Source organism: Carlito syrichta, unplaced genomic scaffold (genome assembly GCF_000164805.1).
Source record: "Carlito syrichta isolate Samal-C Ts95f unplaced genomic scaffold, Tarsius_syrichta-2.0.1 Scaffold304090, whole genome shotgun sequence".
NCBI classification, from domain to species: Eukaryota; Metazoa; Chordata; class Mammalia; order Primates; family Tarsiidae; genus Carlito; species Carlito syrichta.
Genome location: NW_007248186.1, coordinates 301,339 through 324,069, shown reverse-complemented (window position 1 = coordinate 324,069; position 22,731 = coordinate 301,339). Strand labels below are relative to the sequence as shown.

The 22,731-nt window shown below is 38.6% G+C and overlaps 1 protein-coding gene across 1 annotated transcript in view; it reads right to left on the bottom strand.

The window, feature by feature from the left end:
• Positions 1–3,544: 3,544 nt before the first annotated feature.
• The window catches only part of SEPSECS (Sep (O-phosphoserine) tRNA:Sec (selenocysteine) tRNA synthase), a 34,922-nt gene continuing 15,735 nt past the window's right edge, over positions 3,545–22,731 (bottom strand). The window contains exons 7-11 of the mRNA XM_008059451.2: positions 20,668–20,797; positions 20,443–20,534; positions 6,875–6,968; positions 5,598–5,688; positions 3,545–4,180 (exon numbers count right to left, since the gene is read on the bottom strand). Coding sequence (XP_008057642.2) covers positions 3,874–4,180; positions 5,598–5,688; positions 6,875–6,968; positions 20,443–20,534; positions 20,668–20,797 — 714 coding nt within the window. The 3' untranslated portion in view covers positions 3,545–3,873. The remainder of the gene's footprint in view (positions 4,181–5,597; positions 5,689–6,874; positions 6,969–20,442; positions 20,535–20,667; positions 20,798–22,731) is intronic.

The following is a 22,731-nucleotide window of genomic DNA, read 5'->3' as shown; positions in this document are numbered from 1 at the left end:
ACAGTGGGGGTCAGACCTGTTTAGTAAGACTGACCACACAGTCAGAAGACCAACAATGTGACAGACAAGGATAAACTGTTTACAGAAATTTTTTTTTTTTTACTGTTAACAGCATATTCAATTGTTCTTATCAGATTATTCAGAGGTTATGAAACTTCTGAAATGACCACACTTCTGTGTATACAAAACTGGAATGTTTCAATTACAAAATAAAGTTGGCTTCAGAAATGCAAAATATAACAAAACCATTTAAGAACTTGGCAGAAATCAGTACATCTCAGGAAGTGTGGAAAACAAAACCCAACCTTTACATGCAGCAAATGTATATGTATTTCAAAAAATGTATCTGAGTACAATATGAACTCATCAGTGTTTCGTATTTGTTTTGTTTTCGATCATTGATTACTTTCTTCTATGAAATGGTACTTGAGTTTAACTCTTAAAATGAGCTACTAATTCAATATTAAAGTAACATCACTAGTAAAAAACAAATTAACTTTGTTTAATTTAAATTTTACTAAAATCTATGGAAGCCACAGGCATAGTTTAAAGAGAAATGCATATTCTGTAGCTCAGGCCACGAGGGTTCTTATTATGAGGTGGTTAAAGCAACAGAACCATGATGGAGTTATGTGCTGGGTCATAATATAAGAAAAAATTAATTCATATTTAAATTTACCATTCTGCATATCAAGTGCCTGTTGGCTGAACTCAATAATTCATATTCTGTAACTTTATCCAACTAATACAAAAAAGCTGAATAGAAAGGTTTACGGTTGAACACCAGGTTCCTGAGGCTGGTAACACATATCATTCCTCAATAGAGTGAAAATTCATCAGCAGAAGACCTAAGAGCCAAATTGAGAGTTTGATTTAGAACACCTTTCCTTGCCATGTATATAAGTCACACACTGTGTGGTGACCAAAAAGAGTATTTTGTGTTATTCAATTTTCTTTTCTAAGCAGACTGCCACAGCCCAATGACTAAAGACCAAACTCCAAAATTGTACCTGCTAGTCTTACAAAGGGCAGCTGGATCATGAAGAGAGATCATGAAGAGAAGAGGTCATCTTGCGCAATGACTGGAACTACATCATCCATTGCGCCCCATCACAGTGCACAGATAATAAGGGTCGGTTGTGAGGCTTACCAATCAGTACTAGCAATTTGTAAAAAATAAGTTTTTTAATACTTACATGTGCAAATGGGAGTGAGTGGAAATGATATGGGGAGGTAGAATAGCCTGAATATATGAAACCTACACAACATCCCTTCAAAACTTGTGAATTCTATGGCCTTAGGGTCAAATTTTAAAGCCAACAGGGTGAAAGCTAGAATTCCAAGACCAGTGAAAAAGAAAGGGTTAATAATAAAATCTGCAGCTGATTTTATGCATCATAAACAAAATGTTGTAACATATCTATCATTCACATGTGGGTTCATGCAATTTATCTTCAATTAGAATTATTATCTATTCAGCAGCTGAAGCCCAAGAACTGCTGATATACTGCAGATGAGAAAACATTTGCTAGTCTCTCGGCTCTGGCCTTTCTTAAGCTAAATGATGATCACAACAATATAGATCACTTTTTCTATAAAACAATTTTGGCTTACATGTATAGCAAGCTGCACTGCCAGCATCTACATTTGCAACATCATTTCATTTCCTTTCTCAGACGCCAGAGGTTCTGTTGCGACTCTTCAGCTTTACTGGTTCTGCAATTCCGTCCCAAGCTCGCATAAAACAAATTACACTTTTTAATCCAGGATTTACTCCTTTGATATGAATTAGTAATTCTTTTAAAAGTTTTTCAATGTTTGAACCCCAAAGATAAAATAAATACATTTAAAAATAATCTTTAATGATATTTACAATTATGTACTCTATCTTTACATTCTTGATTTCCAAGGTTGTCAAGCCAGTGACCAAAGTATTCTAACTTAAAAGGGAGTGGTGTCTGTGTGAGTTTGTTTACAAACAGTCTGAGATAATGGACAATGTCACCAAAATACCACAAAATCTCTTTCTTGTATAATTTATATTGCTAAATCAATTTAAAAATACAATCCAGATATCAACACAGCATTCTCTACTCTAGTGTTTTTGAAAATATGCTCAGTGGATGGTTAACAAGTATCTCATTCAAAAAATGGGTTCCTCTTTGGATGTATATATATTCAAACTGAGTTTCTTACAGGAGGAATTCTTAGGGCCTTTAATATGCCAATAAGCAGGTCTGCAAAGGTAGTTCCCAAACTATTTGTCTATAAAACGTTTCCCCCCATGAGCATCTCTTAGGAACAATGATCCATAGCACAGGTTTTGAGAAACACAGCTTTGGTATGATGGTATATTCAAGAGTTTTACTAGCTCCTTAGGCTATGAGACAAGACTTTTGCTTAAGATTAACAATAAAAATTTAGCCGGGTGCAGTGGCTCATGCCTGTAACCTCAGCACTTTGGGAGGCGGAGTCAAAAGGATTGTCTGAACCCAAGGGTTTGAGACTATCCTAGGCAACTTGGTGAGACCTCATCTCTACAATAAATCAAAAAATTAGCTGGGTGTGGTGGTGCATGCCTGTAGTTCTAGCTACTTGGAAGGCTGAGGCAGAAGGATCCCCTGAGCCCAGCAGGTCGAAGCTGCAGTAGCCATGACTGTGCCACTGAAATCTAGCCTGGGCAACAGAGACTCCGATTCAAAAAAAAAATTACTGGTAGGAACATTAAGTCTGAAATTTCAGGCACAGGAAAATGAACATATGGGCAGGAAGGGAGGAATACATCTGTTTATCATACAATAACATTTTCACAACCCTAGCAAAAATATGCTCAAAAGTACCCATGTTAGGTCAGTCCTGATGATGGCTGTGAACACCCGAATAAACGAACCAATATGCAAAGGCTGCTTAAAGCAAAAACAATAAGTGGAATAAAGTTTTCACTTGCCCAAATGGAAAAAGGCACAAGTCTCATATAAAACAATTTATAATGGCATGTTTAGAATCGGTGACCTTGGTTATCATTTAAGATTCTCTACGTAGTATAGTTTGATAGCATTTATAAAGCTGTCTCCTTTGACATACTGTTGAATAATTAAAGTTGCCATGGACAACGTCTCTTTAATCAAGGAGTTCATTTCTTTAGAGCAGCGTTTTCCAACTTCAGCACTACTGAAATTTTGAGCTGGATAATTCTTTGTTGTAGGAAGTCATCTTGTGAATTGTAGGATATTGGGCAGTACCCCTGGCCCCTACCCTCTAGATGTCAATAGCATCTCACTAGTTGTGACAGTCAAAGATGTCCCCAGATGCTGCTCAGATACAAGCAAGATATGAGCACCACTGTTTTGGGGTCAAACTAAAGTTTATACCTTGACTCTGCTTCCCTGGGGAATGTCTATTTTATAGGCATATCATATTGTGGCCTACATACCTCAACAACATTTGTAATTAGTAGCATTGGAGATCTTTCTCAATTCTCTGTGATCAGAAATATAAGTAATTTGTGAAATGGTGGAGAATGGTTAGGAAGAAGCATTCTACATTTCAAAAAGAATTAGAGGTAATTTTACTGTCATTTCACTAGTAAGAATTAGCTGAATTATGATGCATAACTGACAGATAGTCTAACAATTAGAAAAATGCTAACTGTATCATATCACCTTTTAAGATGCTAAGGATTGAGGCAGTCTAAGAACAGAAAACATAACAATCACCAGTGGCTATTCTAGACCATGGCCCACATTCCTTGACTGATAGAATTTTCCCCATGGAATTCTCAATTCAGTAGTCTCAAGTCTTGCCTTTACAGTGCTTGTTTATATTATAGCCTCATCACTTCTTTCAAATGATCAAGAAGAAACCTTTCACATGTCAGGAAGAAGCATCCTGGTATGTGTCAAGACGAACACCATCTAGTTTTAAAGCCATTTCGTCAATATCCACATCTTCAGTTTTGTTGTAATTGTCACCTCCAGATACATCACACTGTTTACCTTGTTCTTTTCTTACTGTCTTTAAACACTTATCAAGTCTCTTTATGAACAAGTCCACATCCTGCATCTTCATTCCGATGGCTGATGCGGCATTGAGGTAAGCACAAGGGTAATTATTCGCATGTGACATAAAGCCTTTGAAAGTGTAGCCACTCACAGTTTGCACAGACCCAAGAGGCACAACCCTGAAAGGGGAAAGATTTACCAATTTAATATGTCTGGTGATGTTAACAGAATGTCACCATAAACAAAAGGTAAGTGCTACTAAACCTTATATCCACTTATTAAGAAGTTTAAAAACAGCCATAAATCACGGCCTATGCAAATAGACTGTGTTGGTCTTAAAATGAAATTATACAGTACACTGCTATTTGACAGGGAAAAGTCTTGCTAGGTGGTTACCATTTACTTATCTTCTAAGAAAGAGCTCCAAGCTCTAGAAACCTCAAATACCTTCACATCTTCTTCAAAGAGGTAAAAGGAAAATTAATTGTTTTTGTGTCACATATGGATCTAACTTCACACCATATATACTTTACTGGAATATTGAAATTTGCAAGCCAAACCACTTTAATAATCAATAAACTAAAAGTCCAACCATCTGATTAGTGCTATGCAATGGAAAGTTTTAAAGCAAGGATCCAGAAGAAATTATGTAACTGCTTGTAGCTGAGTGGTAGTCAGCAAACAATAATATTCAGCAATGGCACTTGCACTTTCTAAGCCTAACTGGCATACTTATGAGCAGATTTCTAATCATTTCGCTTATTTTTTTTAAACAAGTCAATTAAGCTCAACCTAAACATAAAGGCAAATAATTTTAAACACTAAAAGCAAGGTCAAGAAAACCATTTTAGAAATGTCAAAACGATACTGAATACCAACAAGGGTTCAAGGTAAAAGGTGAGCTAATCTAAGGTTTTTCTTTCAAAAGGTTGTCTTTTGATATAAAATCTCTACCTCTGGGTAGTCAGAGAAACATTCCTTAATAGAAGTATGTAAAGAAAAGTATTTAGAGCAAGAATTTCTTTTCAAGTCATTTTTCTCTGACCTCATCAAATCTAAAATGAACTGAGATTCATTCATGCCACATATTTATAAGAGAAAAAAGTACACTATTTATAAGAGAAAAAAGTACTCATATTTATAAAAGAAAAAAGTACACATATTTCTAAGAGAAAAAAGTAAAAACCAGTAACCCTTTAATTAAAAGTTTAGGAAGCAGGCTTTTCCTTAAAAATACTTTCACTTGCATGTAATAATGAAGACGATCTACTTCTAAAATCATAATGTGACACCACTGAAGATCATCTAACAAAGGAAACAAAGTCAAAAATCTGTAGAGAAAGGTAATAAAACTTTGTTTCTGAATGTCTACTAAAACAAAGAAGGTTCCTATATTCCTGTGACTATCTCAGGCATAGGCAGTCCACAGGTAGGCTACAACAGCTTCACAGATTCTCTACCTCAGTATTCCTGTACTCCATGATTAACTCGCAGGAACAGTCCAGCGTATACCTGGAGGCTATTGTTGAGGAAAGATATCATTAGAGTTAACTTTGAAAAACCAAATAAACTCAAGTCCTTTTTAAACATATTTACCTGGCTCCAGAAACCTGTCTGGTAAAAAGCATTGAGCCAAGCTGAGTGACAGCTTTGTCATGGTGCTCATCTAGTGTTTTAAGAGTCATGGCTGAAAGAGAAAAAAGTATCCCATAAGCCTTGGTTTGCCAGCACAAAAATCACGCAAAAAACAATGAAGACAATACTTTGTATTCTTTATCAAGTGGCACAATTTCACTTTAACGCACTTAATAAATCACAACAGGGATTTGTTTGCATATCAGATAAAAATATTCTAATATAAATTAGCATACACAGAATCAGAAATAGAATTTCCACTTCACCCTTCCAGAGAGTAAATTTTTCCAATAAATGTCGTTTATTAAAATTCATCCAGAAAAAGATTTCAGTTATGAATGATTCACTTTCCCCAGATGTTTGTAAACTATGAAACATGTTATATTATACATATTCACAATTTTAAAAAGGGGTAATTATAAAGCTTAAAACTTAGTTAAATGCATAAAAGTCAACATTCACATTATTGTTTTTAGTCCCTATTATTAATGCCAAAAATATATAGTCTTTATTAAACAAATAAAATTACCATAAATAGAAGTTTCTCTACATGCAAAGGCTAAAGAAAATAAATAATAATAGTATTAAAAAATATTTTATGGATTGCCTGAGCCCATGGGTTAGAGATCAGCCTGGGCAACTTGGCGAGACCTCGTATCTCCAACAAATCAAAAATTAGCTGGGCGTGGTAGCATGTGCCTATAGTTCTAGCTACTTGGAAGGCTGAGGCGGAGCCCAGCAGGTCAACGCTGGAGCCCAGCAGGTCAACACTGGGGTCAGGTCAACGCTGGGGTGGCCGTGAGTGTGCCACTGCACTCAGCCTGGTCAACGGAGTAAGACTCCAACTCAAAAAAAAAAAAAAAATTTTAAGAGCTTTAATTTCTGATATGTTGGTATTTTGTTAATAAGAAAAAGTTAAATTACTTATGTAATTCTTACTAATGACCAAAGTATTCTAGTTAGAAGCAAGACTTAAAGTATTATTTTCCATATATTCATTATAATACATAATATTGATTCTGATTCTTGCAGTGTATAGGTTTTATCTTAGAAGTACATTAAAGCATTTCAAAAGGCTAACTAAACTTTTTCAATTTCCCAATTAATACTGTAATGAATTTAGAAATATCACTGTAACCAAAAAGAGTTCTATTTCTAGCAACACCACCTTCCTCCCAGGGATGTATCAGAAGTTTTTTGTTATTTTTTTTTTTCTCTTTTAGAAACAAAAAAATTACCTAAAGATATGGGATTGTGAGGTGTATGCAACAGTCTTTCATTGTAGGCTTCTGACAGCGTCTTTAGTTGGTTGGACAAATATGAAAACATTTCCTGCAACAAAAAAAATGTCACACTAAAAACAAATCAAATATTTAACTGCAACTTGCCAGATTTAGTAAGAAAAAACTGGATAGGTATGAAGTCTGTACTGTAAATTAACTCATCCATGTGCCCTAGGATCAATTATCCTCTTTGCCACCATTTAATGAAATTCAAAGTGCCACAACTATCAGAAGCCACAGGACTCAGTCAAGGCAAAGCAGCAGCACGTTTCCTGCCTTGGGCTGTCATGTATCTCTCACAAACCCATCTTCTTCTCAGAACCTCAAGGCTACCACTACAGGTCAAGCAGCCAGCAACCTCTTCCCTGGACACAGCAACAGACCCGAAATGACTTCTCTGCCTGCTCCCACCCCTTTATCATCTGCTCCACCCTCAGCAGCCAGAGTGGCCTTTCCAAAGCATGAAAGGGGTCATGCTCCTCCCCTGATGACTTCTTCCTGGGACCATTAAAAACCCACATTTCTCCCCTCTAAAGCCCTGGAAGATGGGACCCGCCAATATACCCAGCCCAGTCATCGCCTCTTCCCTCCCTGAGCACTTGTCACATCCACCAGCATCCTTTCCAACTGTTCTCGTGCCCAAGTCTCTGTGCCCGCACCACATGTCCCAGCTCACTCTCTGAGTGGCCCCTTCTGCCAAATGCTCAGGAGAACTTTCTTTGTTACCTTCCTATTGAAGTAACTCTCCAACTCTGCCTACTCAGCTCCTCATCTCCTTCCAACACAATTACTATTTTGGTTCCTTCACTATACTCCCCACAATCTGACATTATGTCATGTATTTGCGTAAGTGAATGCCACCTATTACTACCCGCTAAAATGAAAAAGGACACTGTCATCTTCCACCACTTTGGCTTCAACACCAAGAAAAATATGTCAGACTTTAGTATATAGGTTACCTAGGAAAAGGTAGTTCAAAAATATATGTCCTTTAAAGCCTATGGAGTGAAAATGAACAATCCCTTAATTCAATTAAAAGACTACATTGGCCAGGTGCCAGTGGCTCAAGCCTATAATCCCAGCACTTTGGGAGGCCAAGGTGACAGGATTGCCTGAACTCAGGAGTTCGAGACCAGCCTGGACAACTTGGCGAGACCTCATCTCCACAATAAATCAAAATATTAGCCAGGTGTGGTAGTGTATACTGTAGTTCCAGCTATGTGGAAGGCTGAGGCGGAAGAATCGCCTGAGCCCAGCATGTGGAGGTTGCAGGGTAGCCGCGAGCATGCCACTGCATTCCAGCCTGGGTGACAGAGTGAGACTCCAACTCAAAAAAAAAAAAAAAAGACAATAGCAACTCCTGCAGTCCCTGCCACTTGGAAGGTTGAGGTGGGTGGATCCTTTGAGTCCAGGAGTTCAATGCCAATAGCAAAACCTGTCTCTTTAAAAAAAAAAAAAAAAGAATAAAAGAATATAGCAACCAAAACTAAAAACTGTCCTACTCTCAAAATAACGTATATTCAATAGTAAAAAATGAAATAAAAAAAGTAATTTTATAAGATGTCATATGTATATAAGAGCAGTTTAACAAAGTTACAAATATTAAGTTGGCAAGTATTTGACTTAAAATTTTACTTTCTTCTTCTCATGAAGCCTTTAAAAAGTGTTGAAATAAAAATCTGTCCAAGAATGTCTGCAGCTGATGGACCCATTTGTACTGGCCTCCTCCATCCAGTCAAAACATATAAACTCTAAAGATTCATCAAACAGCTATGTGCTAACAGAGTGCCCAAGTGGACACAGTAAGAAATGACAATTCAAAGGCCAAAAGGCTGCTTTTGTTTCTTCGTAAGGTAAGGTTAGATACTCTGATCCCACACTGGGCCCCAGAGAGCTATCCAAAGAACAGAGATGACTAACTCCATCCTTTATTAGATAAGGACAAAGAGAAAAGGAAAATTCTTAGCAGACTGATAAATTATTAATGAGTCTACTTAAGATCACAGACATTTTTACTCTTGTCAACACAGTACGTATATCCTGGCCTAAAAATTGTTAAACTGGTAATCATCCTTAAGTTTAGGATATCCTATACGATTAATTCTCAGTGTATTGGAATTACAAAATTTTAGACAGAGCATTTAAGAAATTTTAATCTTTTTATATTCAAAAAGTTAATGCTCACAATTGCCAATTACGCTATCAATAACTTACTATTACACGTGATAAGCCTTCCTCTTTTGTCTTTATAAGTATAGAAAAATATTTAAGGAGGCAAAAGTCATTATTATCTGCAGAAATAGAGAAAAAATTATCTTTTCTTAGACATATAAGACGCCTTATGCTGTCACCTAAGTTGGAGTGCAATGGCATGCTCAGGGCCACCACAGCCTTGACCTGCTCGGTTCAGGCAACCCTTCTGCCTCAGCCTTCTAAGTAGCTGGAATTACAGGTGCGTGCCACCACACCCAGCTAATTCTTTAATTTATTGTAGAGATGAGGTCTCGCAAGTTGCCCAGGCTAGTCTCAAACCCCTGGACTCAGGAAATTCTCTTGCCTCGGCCTCCCACAGTGTAAGCCACAACACCTAGCTCCTAGCCTCCTTTTCTTAAGCCAGTATTCCAATAATACTTCAGAAGGTAAAATAATAAGATAATCAAATGGATTATTACTTTTTTTTTTTGAGTTGAAGTCTCACTCTATCACCCAGGCTGGAATGCAGTGGCACACTCACAGTCACTGAAGCATCAACCTGTTGGGCTGGGGCAATCCTTCCGCCTCAGCCTTCCAAGTAGCTGGAACTACAGGTATGCACCACCATGACTGGCTACTTTTTTTATTTATTGTAGAGGCAAGATCTAGCTACGTTGCAAAGGCTGGTCTCAAACCCCTGAACTCAGGCGATCTCTCACCTCTGCCTCCCAAAGTGCTGGGAGTACAGATATGAGCCACCGTACCTGGCTTCAAATGGGTTATCTTAATAATTACAAATAAGTCAACAGTTTCCCCAGAATGTAGAACAATCCTTAATCTTTTAGTATCACACTAGTGTTAATGAATAGTAGGATCCCTGGGTTTCATTTATATATTTTCATCTCCTATAAAGTAACTAGGTCACTAATTTAAATGTTCTATTTTTTTTTTTTTGAATCAAGGGTCTTACTCTGTCACCCAAGCTGGAGTGCAGTGGCATGATCATGGCTCACAACTGCCTCAGATTCCAGGGCTCAGACAATTCTCCTGTCTCAGCCTCGGAGTAGCTGGGATTACAAGGTGTGCACCGCTATGCCTAACTTGGTTTTTGTTTTTTTTTCATTTAGATATTAAACGCTGAGTTTTCTTCATCTATTTATTCTCCCAAGTCTTAATTGGTCTCTGTCTAATTCTCTACTACTCTCAAATTCATGAGTCTCTCATAAGTAGAAACAGATCTGACAGCCAGGAAATACCTTTTACAGACCCCTACATTTTCCCCCCAACAACAACGAGAGCCAAAGCCACACCCAGCATTCACTTATTCTTAAACCTATATTAAGGAAGAAAGTTTTCTCCAGTTTACAGGCATCAGTGGTAAAGACCAATTCAAGACATTGTTCTATTTACGTTGGCAGCCACATTAAATACCAGCATGGTCATACTTGTAGAACAAGAGGAAACTGATGGATACTTAATCTGTACTTGAGTTAGCTATTTTTGAAAAAAGAGGAATGTTTCCTTAGTAACACCCCTAGAGGGTGCTTTCAAACTTACTGATGCATACACAGCTATTAAAAAACCGAATTTGCCCTATGTTCAAGTTCTAATACTTTAACAAGTTGGTTTTAACCAGTTCTATCAATCACTTGCTAAAACCACAAGAATTCTGTTTTAACTGTAGCTAATGTTAGGACAGATATTTTATACTATAAAGATAATATTAGCCGGGCTCAGTGGCTCAGCCTGTAATCCCGCGCCTTGGGAGGCTGAGGTGAGTGGATTGCCTGAGCCCGCGGGTTCGAGACCTGCCTGGGCAACTTGGCGAGACCTCATCTCTACAATAAATCAAAAAATTAGCCGGGCGTGGTAGCGTGCGCCTGAAGTTCCAGCTACTTGGAAGGCTGAGGTGGAAGGATCGCTGGAACCCAGCAGGTCGAGGCTGCGGTGGCCGGGAGCGGCCACTGCACTCCAGTCTGGGTGACAGAGTGAGACTCCAACTCAAAAAAAAAAAAAAAGATAATATTAAGTAATTAAATCTTGTATATATGGCAGTAATTACATTTAAATTTTTTTCTGAATCAAGTTCACATTCATTAGCAAATATTTATAGTATGTCTAATCTGTGTAAAGGATTATGCGGTAAACCAATAAACAAATAAGCTTTAAATATCTTAAAGGACAATATACTGAATTCTACAATATAACACATATTAGGGTCCTAAATGCTCTCCCTATTAATATTACTACATTTAAAAAATATTGTCTAGGAGACTGTACTGCTATCCTACACTAATACTTAGCTAAGCAGTTTTTTATCTGATATATTAAAGGTACAATAGAACCTGTACTATTTTTTGCTACAGTTAAATCTATAACTGACATTTATTATAAAATACTTCTGAAAAGAAAGAAATTTATAAGCAGCCCAAGCAAATGTATACAGAAAGATACTACTTAAAAGAAATGAAATATTATTGATTTTCTATGTCCTTTGTGCTGTATTTAACTTAATTTTAAAAGACTTTTCACTAGACATAACTGAACTGTATACCCGAATGCTAATGTCAGCTATATTTCTAGAATAAAAATACGACACTTTACACCATAGTTCAAGATGTTAATGGAAGAGAAGTTGAATTATATTATGCATTATCTTTTGGATGGCCTTTTGCAAACTGATTTGCAGTCAGGAAACCCAACATCCAGCCTATCCCTCCCAGAATCCAAAGATGTGCATAATTCACGAAGTTTTAAATGAAAAGGTCTTATGTAATCATGTCTTTCAAAACATACTGTTTCATGTTAGAGGATAAGAGAAAAATAGAGCCTCACATATTATTACGAAAGTCTCATAAGGTGGGTAATAAATCATAAGGGAAACATAATAAGTAGTCTACCATTTCAATGATAGCATGAATGGATGGATGGATGACAGACTACAGGTAAATATCCAAGCACCCAGATGCCCACATCTGAGGAACATGGAACTAACTAAACGCGAGATGCCGCTTCCACGACTGGGGCCAGTTAAAAGGCCCCACGCACACCGGGCAGGCCTCGCCTCAGAAGCCACGGAGCTGCACTCAAGCAGCTGAAGGCCCCATATCCAAGCCTGAAATCAGACACTTCAACGGCCTCACTTATAGGGCTGCAAGTAGACTAATGTTTCCAAAGTTAGCTCTGCTGTAAGGACACTGCTTGAAGTGATGTGTCTGATGTACTTTTAGAACTCGGTTTGTCCTCCAGGCTTTAGCTCACAAATTCCAGGCGTTGGAGCAGCCCTAGTGCTGTCACTCCTCTTCGGCATTTGTCCAATTCAGCAGATATCTGCAACAATAAATGACTGCCTGCCTGCCCTATTCAGCAGAACAATGGTCTTCTCCAGAAGCAAAACAGAAGTGAAGATAAACTCCCAAGACTGATCTTTCTTTTGGCACAGAGAAACTCAAAGAAACAGTCTCTCACATTTTAACCCTTTTTCTTAAAGGGGTGAAATTCAGGTTATTTCTTCCCTCAATGAAGCAAATGTGATGATCAGGAAGGGGCTAAGGGCACAGAGGCTCAATTCACACCCAGAGTTCTACTCCCTCTGATCCTTTCACCCTTCAAATGGAAGGTTTGGGAAGAAATGACTTCAAGCTGAGTTCTTGTCTGCCTCTACTGTGAAAAAAGATAAAGCCTTTACTGAGAAGATACAGCTAGATGAAATAACCTCTAAAAATATCATTGTGGTGAATAAGGGCATGGAATTAAAAAAAAAAAATCCCAAGTTTTCGTTTAACACTCCTTTTTAGTATGCAATAACACCAAGAATATAAGAAGGAAGCTCTCGGTGATGGTGTATAAATAGCTCTGGCTAGAGCAGAATAGCTTTGCCTCAGCTTCTCCAGAGCCGATCCAATAAACCATCACGATTACACTTTCACAGTTCAAGAGTAAGTCCATTTAAACCAAAGAGGCCCTTACTTTTGCAACAAATCCAATAAAAATACAATATTTATGCTACATATATGCAATTATGGTTTATGGAGGACATCCACATTTTTCAACAGAAAAACCTGCCTATTGAATGAAGTTGTTAAAAGTTAAACTCTTGGCCAGGCATGATTGGTGGCTCATACCTATAATCCCAGTACTTTGAGAGGTGGAGTTGGGAGGATTCCTCGCGCCCAGGGGCTCAAGACCAGTGTGGGCAACATAGCGAGATCCCATCTCTACAAAACTTTTAAAAAATTACTTGGGCATGGTGGCGTGTGCCTGTGGTCCCAGCTACTCAGGAAGCAGAAGTGGGAGTATCGCCTGAGCCCAGGAATTCGAGGTTATGGTGAATTGTGATAGTGCCACTGCACTCCAGCCTGGGTGACAAGTGAGACCCTGACTCAAAAAAAAAAAAAAAAAAAAGGCAGCAAACTTTTATTCACTTACAATGACAGAGGTCTCAAATGAGCACTTTAATAATCTGACAGTTACTCCTATAGATATTCTGTTACATGTACATTATATGCGTAGAATTTTAAATACAACCAATTAGTATATTGAGAGTCTTTAGGGTTTTACATGCCTCCACCAGACATAGTAGGAGGTCATGGGGTCACCATCGCTATGGTTCCAAGGACTAGCCCAGAGCAAGTGATCACTCCCTCAGTGATGGATGAGAGACCAGAAATAGTGAGAGGACAGTGGTAAGACAGAAAGCGCAGACCTGAACATCACACAGACCTAGGCCTTGACGGCAGTTCTGGTACTTATATGTGGTACTGGGCAATACTGAACTTCTCTGGGCCTCAATTTCATCTGTAAAATGGGGATGATTCCTACCTCATAAACTTGCTCTAAGTATTACAGGAAATAATAAATTTAATGAACCAAGCGCAGTTCCTGGCATAGAGCAGACATTCATAAAAATGTTAGTTCCTCACCCATCTATCTATCCCCTAGCCCAAAAGTTTTCAGGGTTAAAAAAACCCCACCATTAGATAGCAGGACTCCTACAAACACAAGATAATCCATTGTAGCTCTAATCCTGTTCTTGTCCCGTCCCTGTGTATTTTACTCTACACATCTAGATAAAAGGAAAAGAACAACGTTCTGGACGTTACAGAGAGCTGCCCCCTGACATGCGAGATGGAGTCACCCAATTCATGACTACCACTACAACATAAAAAATTCTCCCATAAAATGTTTACCTGGTGATATAAAGAACAAAGTCCCAATGAAACCGAGCTGCCTGCTGGATCTATTCACTAGCTGAGCTACATATTCCTGCAGGTCATCCTCAAAGCAGGTGAATTTTCATTCATGCCAAGCAAAATGCACACATGCATCGGCCTTTGGAATCATCTTCAAGTCGTTTAAAGTGCCAAAAGACAGAAGCAAGATATAAAAGAAATTCTTAAGATTCCAAAAAGATGACAAGACACCCCAAAATCAACAATTCCAAAATGCTAAGGTAAGAAAAGTGTTTCTGCTGGGCAAGTACTACTCTCAGAAGTACAGTACCTGTTATACACAACAGGTAATCACCATCCCTTTACACACGTTTTCAACTATATCCATGTAGAAAAATATTTCTATAATAACACAGAATTCTGCAGAGCATTCCCTTTAAAAAAGCAAAAACAAAAAAAAAACATAGAATTCACGTGAAAGTCAATATCAAAATACCATTTTCAGCTGGGTGCAGTGGCACACACCCGTGGGACTCAGTCACTTGGGAGGCTGAGGCAGAGCATGATGTGAGCTCAGGATTTCAAGACCAGCCTGGGCAACATAGTGAGACCGTATCTCTTTTAAAAAATGTGTGTGTGTGTGTGTGTGTGTGTGTGTGTATAAAAGTGTATAAAATTTGCTTTCTGAGCAATTTTTCAGAAAGATACTTATTCCGTGTAAAGTAAGAGATGACTGTACAACATGTGACCCAGTGTTCCCAAATACCGTGTTTATTCAACAAACATGTGATGAGCAAAATCTCAGGGGCTCTAGTCTCCCAACTACCCATCATCAAGACCCAAGTCTCATTTCAGACACCTAATGGTCATTGTTTAGAAGTGTGTACTCAAAACTCTCAGTTTAATTTGCTAATTAAATAAGTTCAATTACAAAATTACCCAAGACTTGAATTGGTTTATCATAGCAAATATTTCATATTATTAACTATTTTTATAGTTAAGAAAAAAGACTCCAGAAGATCAGAAACTAATACAGCCAACTAAAAGTTTTATTTCCAAGCTCTGTTATTTGGGATATTTATTCATCCCATCTCAAATGTGATAAAATAATATCTACCGATGTATAAATATTAAAATGCTATGACATATTATGTTACTTCTCCAAGCTGCTATCAAACATACAAGTTACCTGTATGCCCCAAAACAATGAGTCCCAAAATGTGAGTGTCAGCCATTGCCACTGATAAGTCAAATTCATCAGGAAAATTTGTCAAAAATGCAGTTGTCTGAACCTACTCCTGACGTACTGAATGTGAATACACTCTAAAAGACTGCCTGAGTCCAGGGGTTTGAGACCAACCTGGGCAATTTGAGAAGACCTACAATAAAAAAATAAATAAATAAATTAGCTGGGCATCGTAGTGTACGCCTGTAGTTCCAGTTACTCAGAAGGCTGAGGCGGAAGGATCACCAGAGCCTAGCAGGTAGATGCTGGGGTAGCCCTGAGTATGCCATGGCACTTCAGCCTGGGCAACAGAGTGAGATTCCAAATTTTAAAAAATTAAGAAAAATAAAACAAAATGCCCTTTCAGAGTTCAGGGTTACACTAGCCATCAGTGCCAACAAATGAACACACCATGAATGGCAATGAATAAATGCACTGTCACTTCTCCAGGGAAGTCTTTCCTGACCCTTTCTGAGCTGGGGCAGGTGCCCTGGCTGGGTTTGGTGATAGATGCTCTCATATACTTTGCTGTTCACTTCATAGTCTCATCAGATTTGTAGCTCTTTACTTAATATCCAGATGTCCCCCAAACTGTAATGTCCATGAAGGAAAAAACTAGGCCAGTCTTGCTTGTGAATTTAACCTTAGGATCTAAACATCAATATTTGCTTGATTAAACAAATGAATGAGCAGGGCACAATGCTGCTCTAAAAGAAATGGGATCAGATTATAAAGGATCGTTATGGCAGGCTAAGGAGTCTCGACTTTGTCTTGCAGGCAACCAGAAGCCAAAGCAAAATAGCTTAAAGAAAGATGTATTTTCAGAATATTAATCTGGCACTGCTCTACAATATGACAAATTAGAGTAGACCAAGATTGGGGATCAGGAAAAGAGTAAATTACTGTAACAAGGACTATGTGGCAGGCAGATTTAGATTCAGTAGGTCAGGAGTAGGACTCAGACAACAGCATTTTTAACAAATTTTCCTGCTGAATTTGACGTACCAGTCAGTGGCAACGGCTGTGTTAGTTACTCCCTCCTCCTTATACTCAATTGGCCATCTGTATCCATGAGTTCCTACTCCATGGATTCAACTAACTATGGATCAGAAATATTTGGAAAAAAATTGTATCTGTACTGAACTTGTACAGACTTCTTTTCTTGACATCATTCCCTAAACAATACAACCACTTCTAAAGTGTTACATTGTATTGGGTATTGTCTGGTACTCTAGAGAAGACGGGAGGAAGTGCCTGAGTCATATGCAACTACTACACCATTTTATTATTACTATTTTTTATTTATAATTTTTTTTGGAATTGAAGTCTCACTCCATCACCCAGGTTGGAGTGCCATGGCACACTCACAGCCACCCCAGTGTCAACCTGTTGGGTTCAGGCGATCCTTCCGCCTCAGCCTCCCAATTAGCCGGAACTACAGGTGCACGCTACCACGCCCAGCTAATTTTTTGATTTATTGTAGAGACGAGGTCTCGCCAAATTGCCTAGGCTGGTCTCGAACCTGTGGGCTCAGGCAATCCACTCGCCTCAGCCTCCCAAAGTGCTGGGATTACAGGCTGAGCCACCAAGCCCAGTCTACACCATTTTATATAAGGGACTTCAGCATCCACAGATTTTGCCATCTGAGGGAGTCTTGAAACCAATCCCCAGAGATGACTGTACTTCCTCACTTGGCTTCCAGGACTCCACGCTCTTGCTTTTCCTCTCACATAACTAAATGTTTTAAATTTCCTTTGCTGGTCCCTTTTCTGTTCTCAGGCCTCTTAATGCTGCAGTGTCCCATAGCTCAGTCCTTATACCTCTTTTCTGTTGAAACTAACTCTCTTGCAGTCTCAACTAGTGTACTGGCCAATGAACTCCACAATTCTTATCCCCAGTCCAGTTCTCTCTACTACTAGACTTATACATCATATCCTGCTCTCTATTTTACATCTCTATTTTGAGGCAAACGGACATCCCAAATTCAGTTTTGTCCAAAACTGAACTCCTGGTCTCCCCACAAAACCTCTAGAGGCTTCCTTTCAATTGCTCAGATTCAGAATCATTCTTGACTTCTCTTTCTCTTGCATAACCCGTCCATCAGGTAATCCTATAGGCTCGATCTTGAAAACAAGCCTGTACTCTACCACTTCTCATCACCTCCCCTGCCACTATCTAGCCCCGAGCCAACATCACTCCCTGACCACTGTAAATGCCTCCTAGCAGGTATCCCAACTTCTACCGCTGCCTCCCTAATTTATTCTCAAAACAACAGCCAGAACTAGCTTTCAAAACACGTCAGCTCATGTCACTCAATGCAAAATCCTCCAGAGGCTCCCCATTTCAGTCAAGATTATGAGGCAAAGACCAGAAGGCCCTAAATGATCAGCCCCACACCCATGACTGTCCTGACCTCAAGGCCTACAACTCTCCTCCTTGTTCACTTTGCTCCAACCACACGAGCCTTGTCACTGCTTCTCAAACACTCCAGTCCATGTCTGCCTATGGTCCTGGAACTGGCTTTCTGCCTGAAACACTTGGTGCCATCATATGTTTATACCCCTCAAACTTCAAATCGACTCAAATGTCACCTTCTCAATGAGGCCTGCCCTAAATAATGTATGTAAAAATTGACTCCTGCCACTTACTTATCATCCCCAATTCTCCTTACTGCATTCTTACTTTTTTCATTAACACTTTTTAACCTTCAAGCAAACTTTACAATGTATGCATTATTTTGTTCATTTATGGTTGGTCTCCCCCATAGGCAATGTGTGCCCCATTAAAGCAGGTATCTTTATCTGTTTTATTTATTGCTATTACCTGTATGTATCTATAATCTATAATATACATATACCTGCCGTATAATGTATGCTCAATAAACATATAGTAAGTTAAATATTTACTCAATTAACCTTATCCCACACTCAACTTCACCTACTTTGAATTTCAAGGAAACACTGGTCTGCTCTTTAAACCATGCTTTTTAGGTGGGCTTGTCACCGTTCAGATGGCGGAGCCATGACATTTTTACTAATGGGGGTAAAAATGAAAATGAGATGCCAAGAAACTGAAGACATCTGTATCTCAAAAAGAAAAATTTCAGACATACAAAATGTCTGATTTATAATTTATCAGTATGTCCCACACTGGATTACTAAGTTATAGGTCAATTCCCCTGGTTATAATGACCAAAGTCCAGAAGGTAACTCTTTTAAGAAATATTCTAGGCCAGGTGTGGTGGCTTATGCCTATATTTTGGGAGTCCAAGAAAGGATTGCCTGAGTTCACAGGTTTGAGACCAGCCTGGGCAACTTGGCGAGACCACATCTCTACAATAAACCAAAAAATTAGCTGGGCATGATGGCACATGCCTGTAGTTCCAGCTACTTGGAAGGCTGAGGAGAAAGGATCACCTGACACCAGCAGGTCGAGGCTGCAGTGGCTGTGAGCATGCCACTGCACTCCAGCCTGGGCAACAGAGTGAGACTCAAACTCAAAGAAAAAAAAAGAAAGAAATACTTTAGTAGAGTCTTTTAGAAATAGAACTGGCCCAAGATATAGATTGCTTCATCCACAAATAGGGAAATAAAATCTTCAAGTTCAAATACCTTTTCCAGGAAGAAACAATGAGTTATAGGAAAGCTAAGAATCACTGACATCTGAGACAACCCAAGTCCCATTATAATAGGTGTGGAGTAGTATCTCACTGTGGTTTTAAACTTGCATTAGATAATGACACAGAGCATGTCTCTATATCATGTAAATCTTAAGAAATGTCCTCACAATAAAAATAAACAATTACTTTCCCATGGACTGGATTAGTGGGAGAAGAAGGACTGAGGTAAAATAGGACACAAAATTTTTAAATTTCTGTCATGTAGTTATCATAAGGCTATTAGAGGATCTATGAGATAATACATACAAAACGTACTAAAATATGCAAACTCCTATTATAAATCTAAGAGACCACAGCTGTAAGTGCTAGAAAGTTATACAGATACAAAAACTGTACCAGAGGTCTCTAGCTCTCCCAAACAGGAGAGGAATAAACTGCCTTAATCTGACGTGTCCTGCCAGCACTGTCTGTCTTTTGGAGTTGTGCTGAATTAAGCTAGTTTTCAGTGTTGGAGATAAAGTCCAGTTTTCAAGCATAAATGTCACTTTTTTCACAGTCAACATAACCAATTAAATGGGGCAAGAGATAAATTATATTATTTTAGTGTGGAAAGATAGCTCACTGCTGACCCAGGTCTTCCTCCTGTGGCTGACATCTCACATCTAAGTAAGTTTTCAAACTTCCAAGAACTAGAAAGAAGACTAGTCCATTTGCCTTTTAAGACACTCTATTGGCCGGGCTCGGTGGCTCAGCCTGTAATCCCAGTGCTTTGGGAGGCCGAGGTGAGTGGACTGCCTGAGCCCGCGGGTTTGAGACCCACCTGGGCAACTTGGCAAGACCTCATCTCTACAATAAATCAAAAATTAGCCAGGCGTGGTAGCATATACCTGTAGTTCCAGATGCTTGGAAGGCTGAGGCGGAAGGATTGCCGGAGCCTAGCAGGTCGAGGCTGCGGTGGCCAGGAGCGGCCTCTGCACGCCAGTCTGAGTGACAGAGTGAGACTCCAACTCAAAAAAAAAAAAAGACACTCTATTGTTAAGTGTTGAATCAATTGAATTACACTGAACTAATAAAAATTCCTAATGCAGGAGTTTCTAGAAATAAAATAAAAGCAGAATATCTGTCCAAGATTCACCAGAATACCTAGATACACAGGATGACACAACTAATCAAAAACTAACCAAGGTGGTTTTGGTCTGACTCAATCCCCTAGAACTGTGAAAGATATCACCCGTCCCAGGGCAATAAGCCAATAGGCAAACACACCCGTGATGTGCAGCAAGAATATTATTCTACACCTGAAGGGAAAGCTTACCTTTCTCTCTTTTAATAGCTTTTTATAGCCATTTGCTCCAAGTGATAATAAAGTAATAAGCACATCTAAAGAAGGTGAAGCCGAAGCTCTTCCTGAAATAAAAAGAACACGTTCTATTCAGGAGGGCCAAGGGAGGGGCTTTGGAAAGTAAGATTTATTATAGTAGCCTATGTACAAATGGCTCTTTGTTAGCTACTTTTTCTGAAGAGCAACTTATTTATTTACCTGGATACATCTTGCTGATTTCCTGAATGAAGGAATCATTAAAGCCAGCAATTATAGCGCCACCTACTGGAACCATAAAATTTTTGTCCAAGCTCTGAACGAAAGCGTCTATTCTACCAACTCGAGCCCCCTAGAATCAATGCAATATAACACATTAGTTGCTAAAATGGAAAACAACTGCTATCAACAAATAAACACTACAACAAAAATGGTAAGAATCTGAGGTGATGAATATGTTGATTAGCTTGATTTAACCATTTTACAATGTATACATATATCAAAAGATCACATTGTACACCATAAATATATACATTTTTTGTCAACTCCACCTTAGAAATAATAAAAATAAACATTGTTAAAACAATGCATAGAAATAAGAAACAACTAAACATTTTAATTTCCTTTGTAAAGTGCCAGTAAAATTTTTTTAAGTATTAAACCAAGTTTTAAAGTATTCAACTAAGTTCTTTATATGTAGAACAGCACTTTAAGGCTTACAGCCTGCTTTATACATAAATCATTTAATCATTTAATGTTCACAACAACCCTGTGAGGCAGGCAGGGTTTCAGTACCAGTTCAGGTAGGGACGTTATTGAAACAGAGCTCTACACCTAAAAATTGAATGAGAGAGAATTAATTTCTCCCATGCCTCTCACCTGTGATCCTTTATTTGATAATAAATGTCTATAGTGGGTCCTAGACTCTTAAGTGGTTTTAAACACCCTCTGTGAGTTCAAGAGTGTCCACCATAATCTAATAGACTGTAGCCACCTAGGGTGCCAAAGAGTTATACATCTAAGAGTCTTTTTTTCATGTTTGGACAACCTACTACCTATATGCCCCCTTTAAGCAACAAACTGTGCTTTTGCCACCATTCAGATAACTAAAGAGAAAAGCAAACTTTTATTTCTCACATCAATGAATGGAAATTTTACTGTATATTCTTGGCATTCCAGAGCAATATTTCCGCATAATCCACATTCCCTGATATCATAATCTTAGATGATTGCATTCTACTGCAAATGAACTTCAAGTGAATCTAATATTCTGATGAAAAACTGAATACTTACCTACAGAAATATAAAACTAAGTTCTGGTCCACATCCAATACAGTCTATGACCTTCTGTCTAATATGCTTCAATTTTCTCCTCTTAAAAATAGAGATACTATCTAAATTTCAACTAAGATAGTTTTTTCTTTATCTGTAGTTACAGGTTTTCAATCTGTATTCACAATCTACATTTCCATTAATATTATAACCACATTTGACCTTCGTTTTCAGACATCCCTATCTCAGGGAGAAGAGAAGGAGCAGATAGCTGGCCTAATCTAAGAGACCAGATCCAGGCGACAGGTAGCAGCAGCCAAAGCAGGGAAGAGGAGTAGAGGGTATCACATGACTGTGTAAAGCTTAACCCTCCTGTCACTCTTTTTTCTAATTTCCTAGTGAGTTACGATCAGAGAAAAACCTACCATAATCAGAAAAACAGAAAGAAGCATATAAGACTACTAGAATAAATAACTGAAAAACGTGCAAGGTAGCAGCACATAAAAATAAAGTGGAACAGTCAGAGTTGCCTTTTTGCTAACATTTTAGGACTGTCCAAGGCTTCCCGAGAGAAACATGAACCTAAACTGGGAGCAGAAGCACTAAAGGAGGAATCAGTACACCAGACTTTACAAGAACCCTTTAATCACTGACACAGAAAGCATTCAAGAAACAAAAAGGCGAGACCCAGGACTCAGGAATGGTACACAGATCCTATTCCTCACATTAAAGTCAGAGGTTATTTAATAAAGAGGAGGAGAAAAAACCAACAACACTAGAAGGATGGAGAGCTTAAGTAGAAGAGGAAACAGGAGCAGGTTTCTATGAAGTAAAGGGTTGTCATTTATCAGTTCATTCATTTACTCATTTATTCAAGAGCAAATATTGGAGCCAGGCTCGGTGGCTCAGCCTGTAATCCCGCGCCTTTGGGAGGCTGAGGTGAGTGGATTGCCTGAGCCCGTGGGTTTGAGACCCGCCTGGGCAGCGAGACCTCATCTCTACAATAAGTCAAAG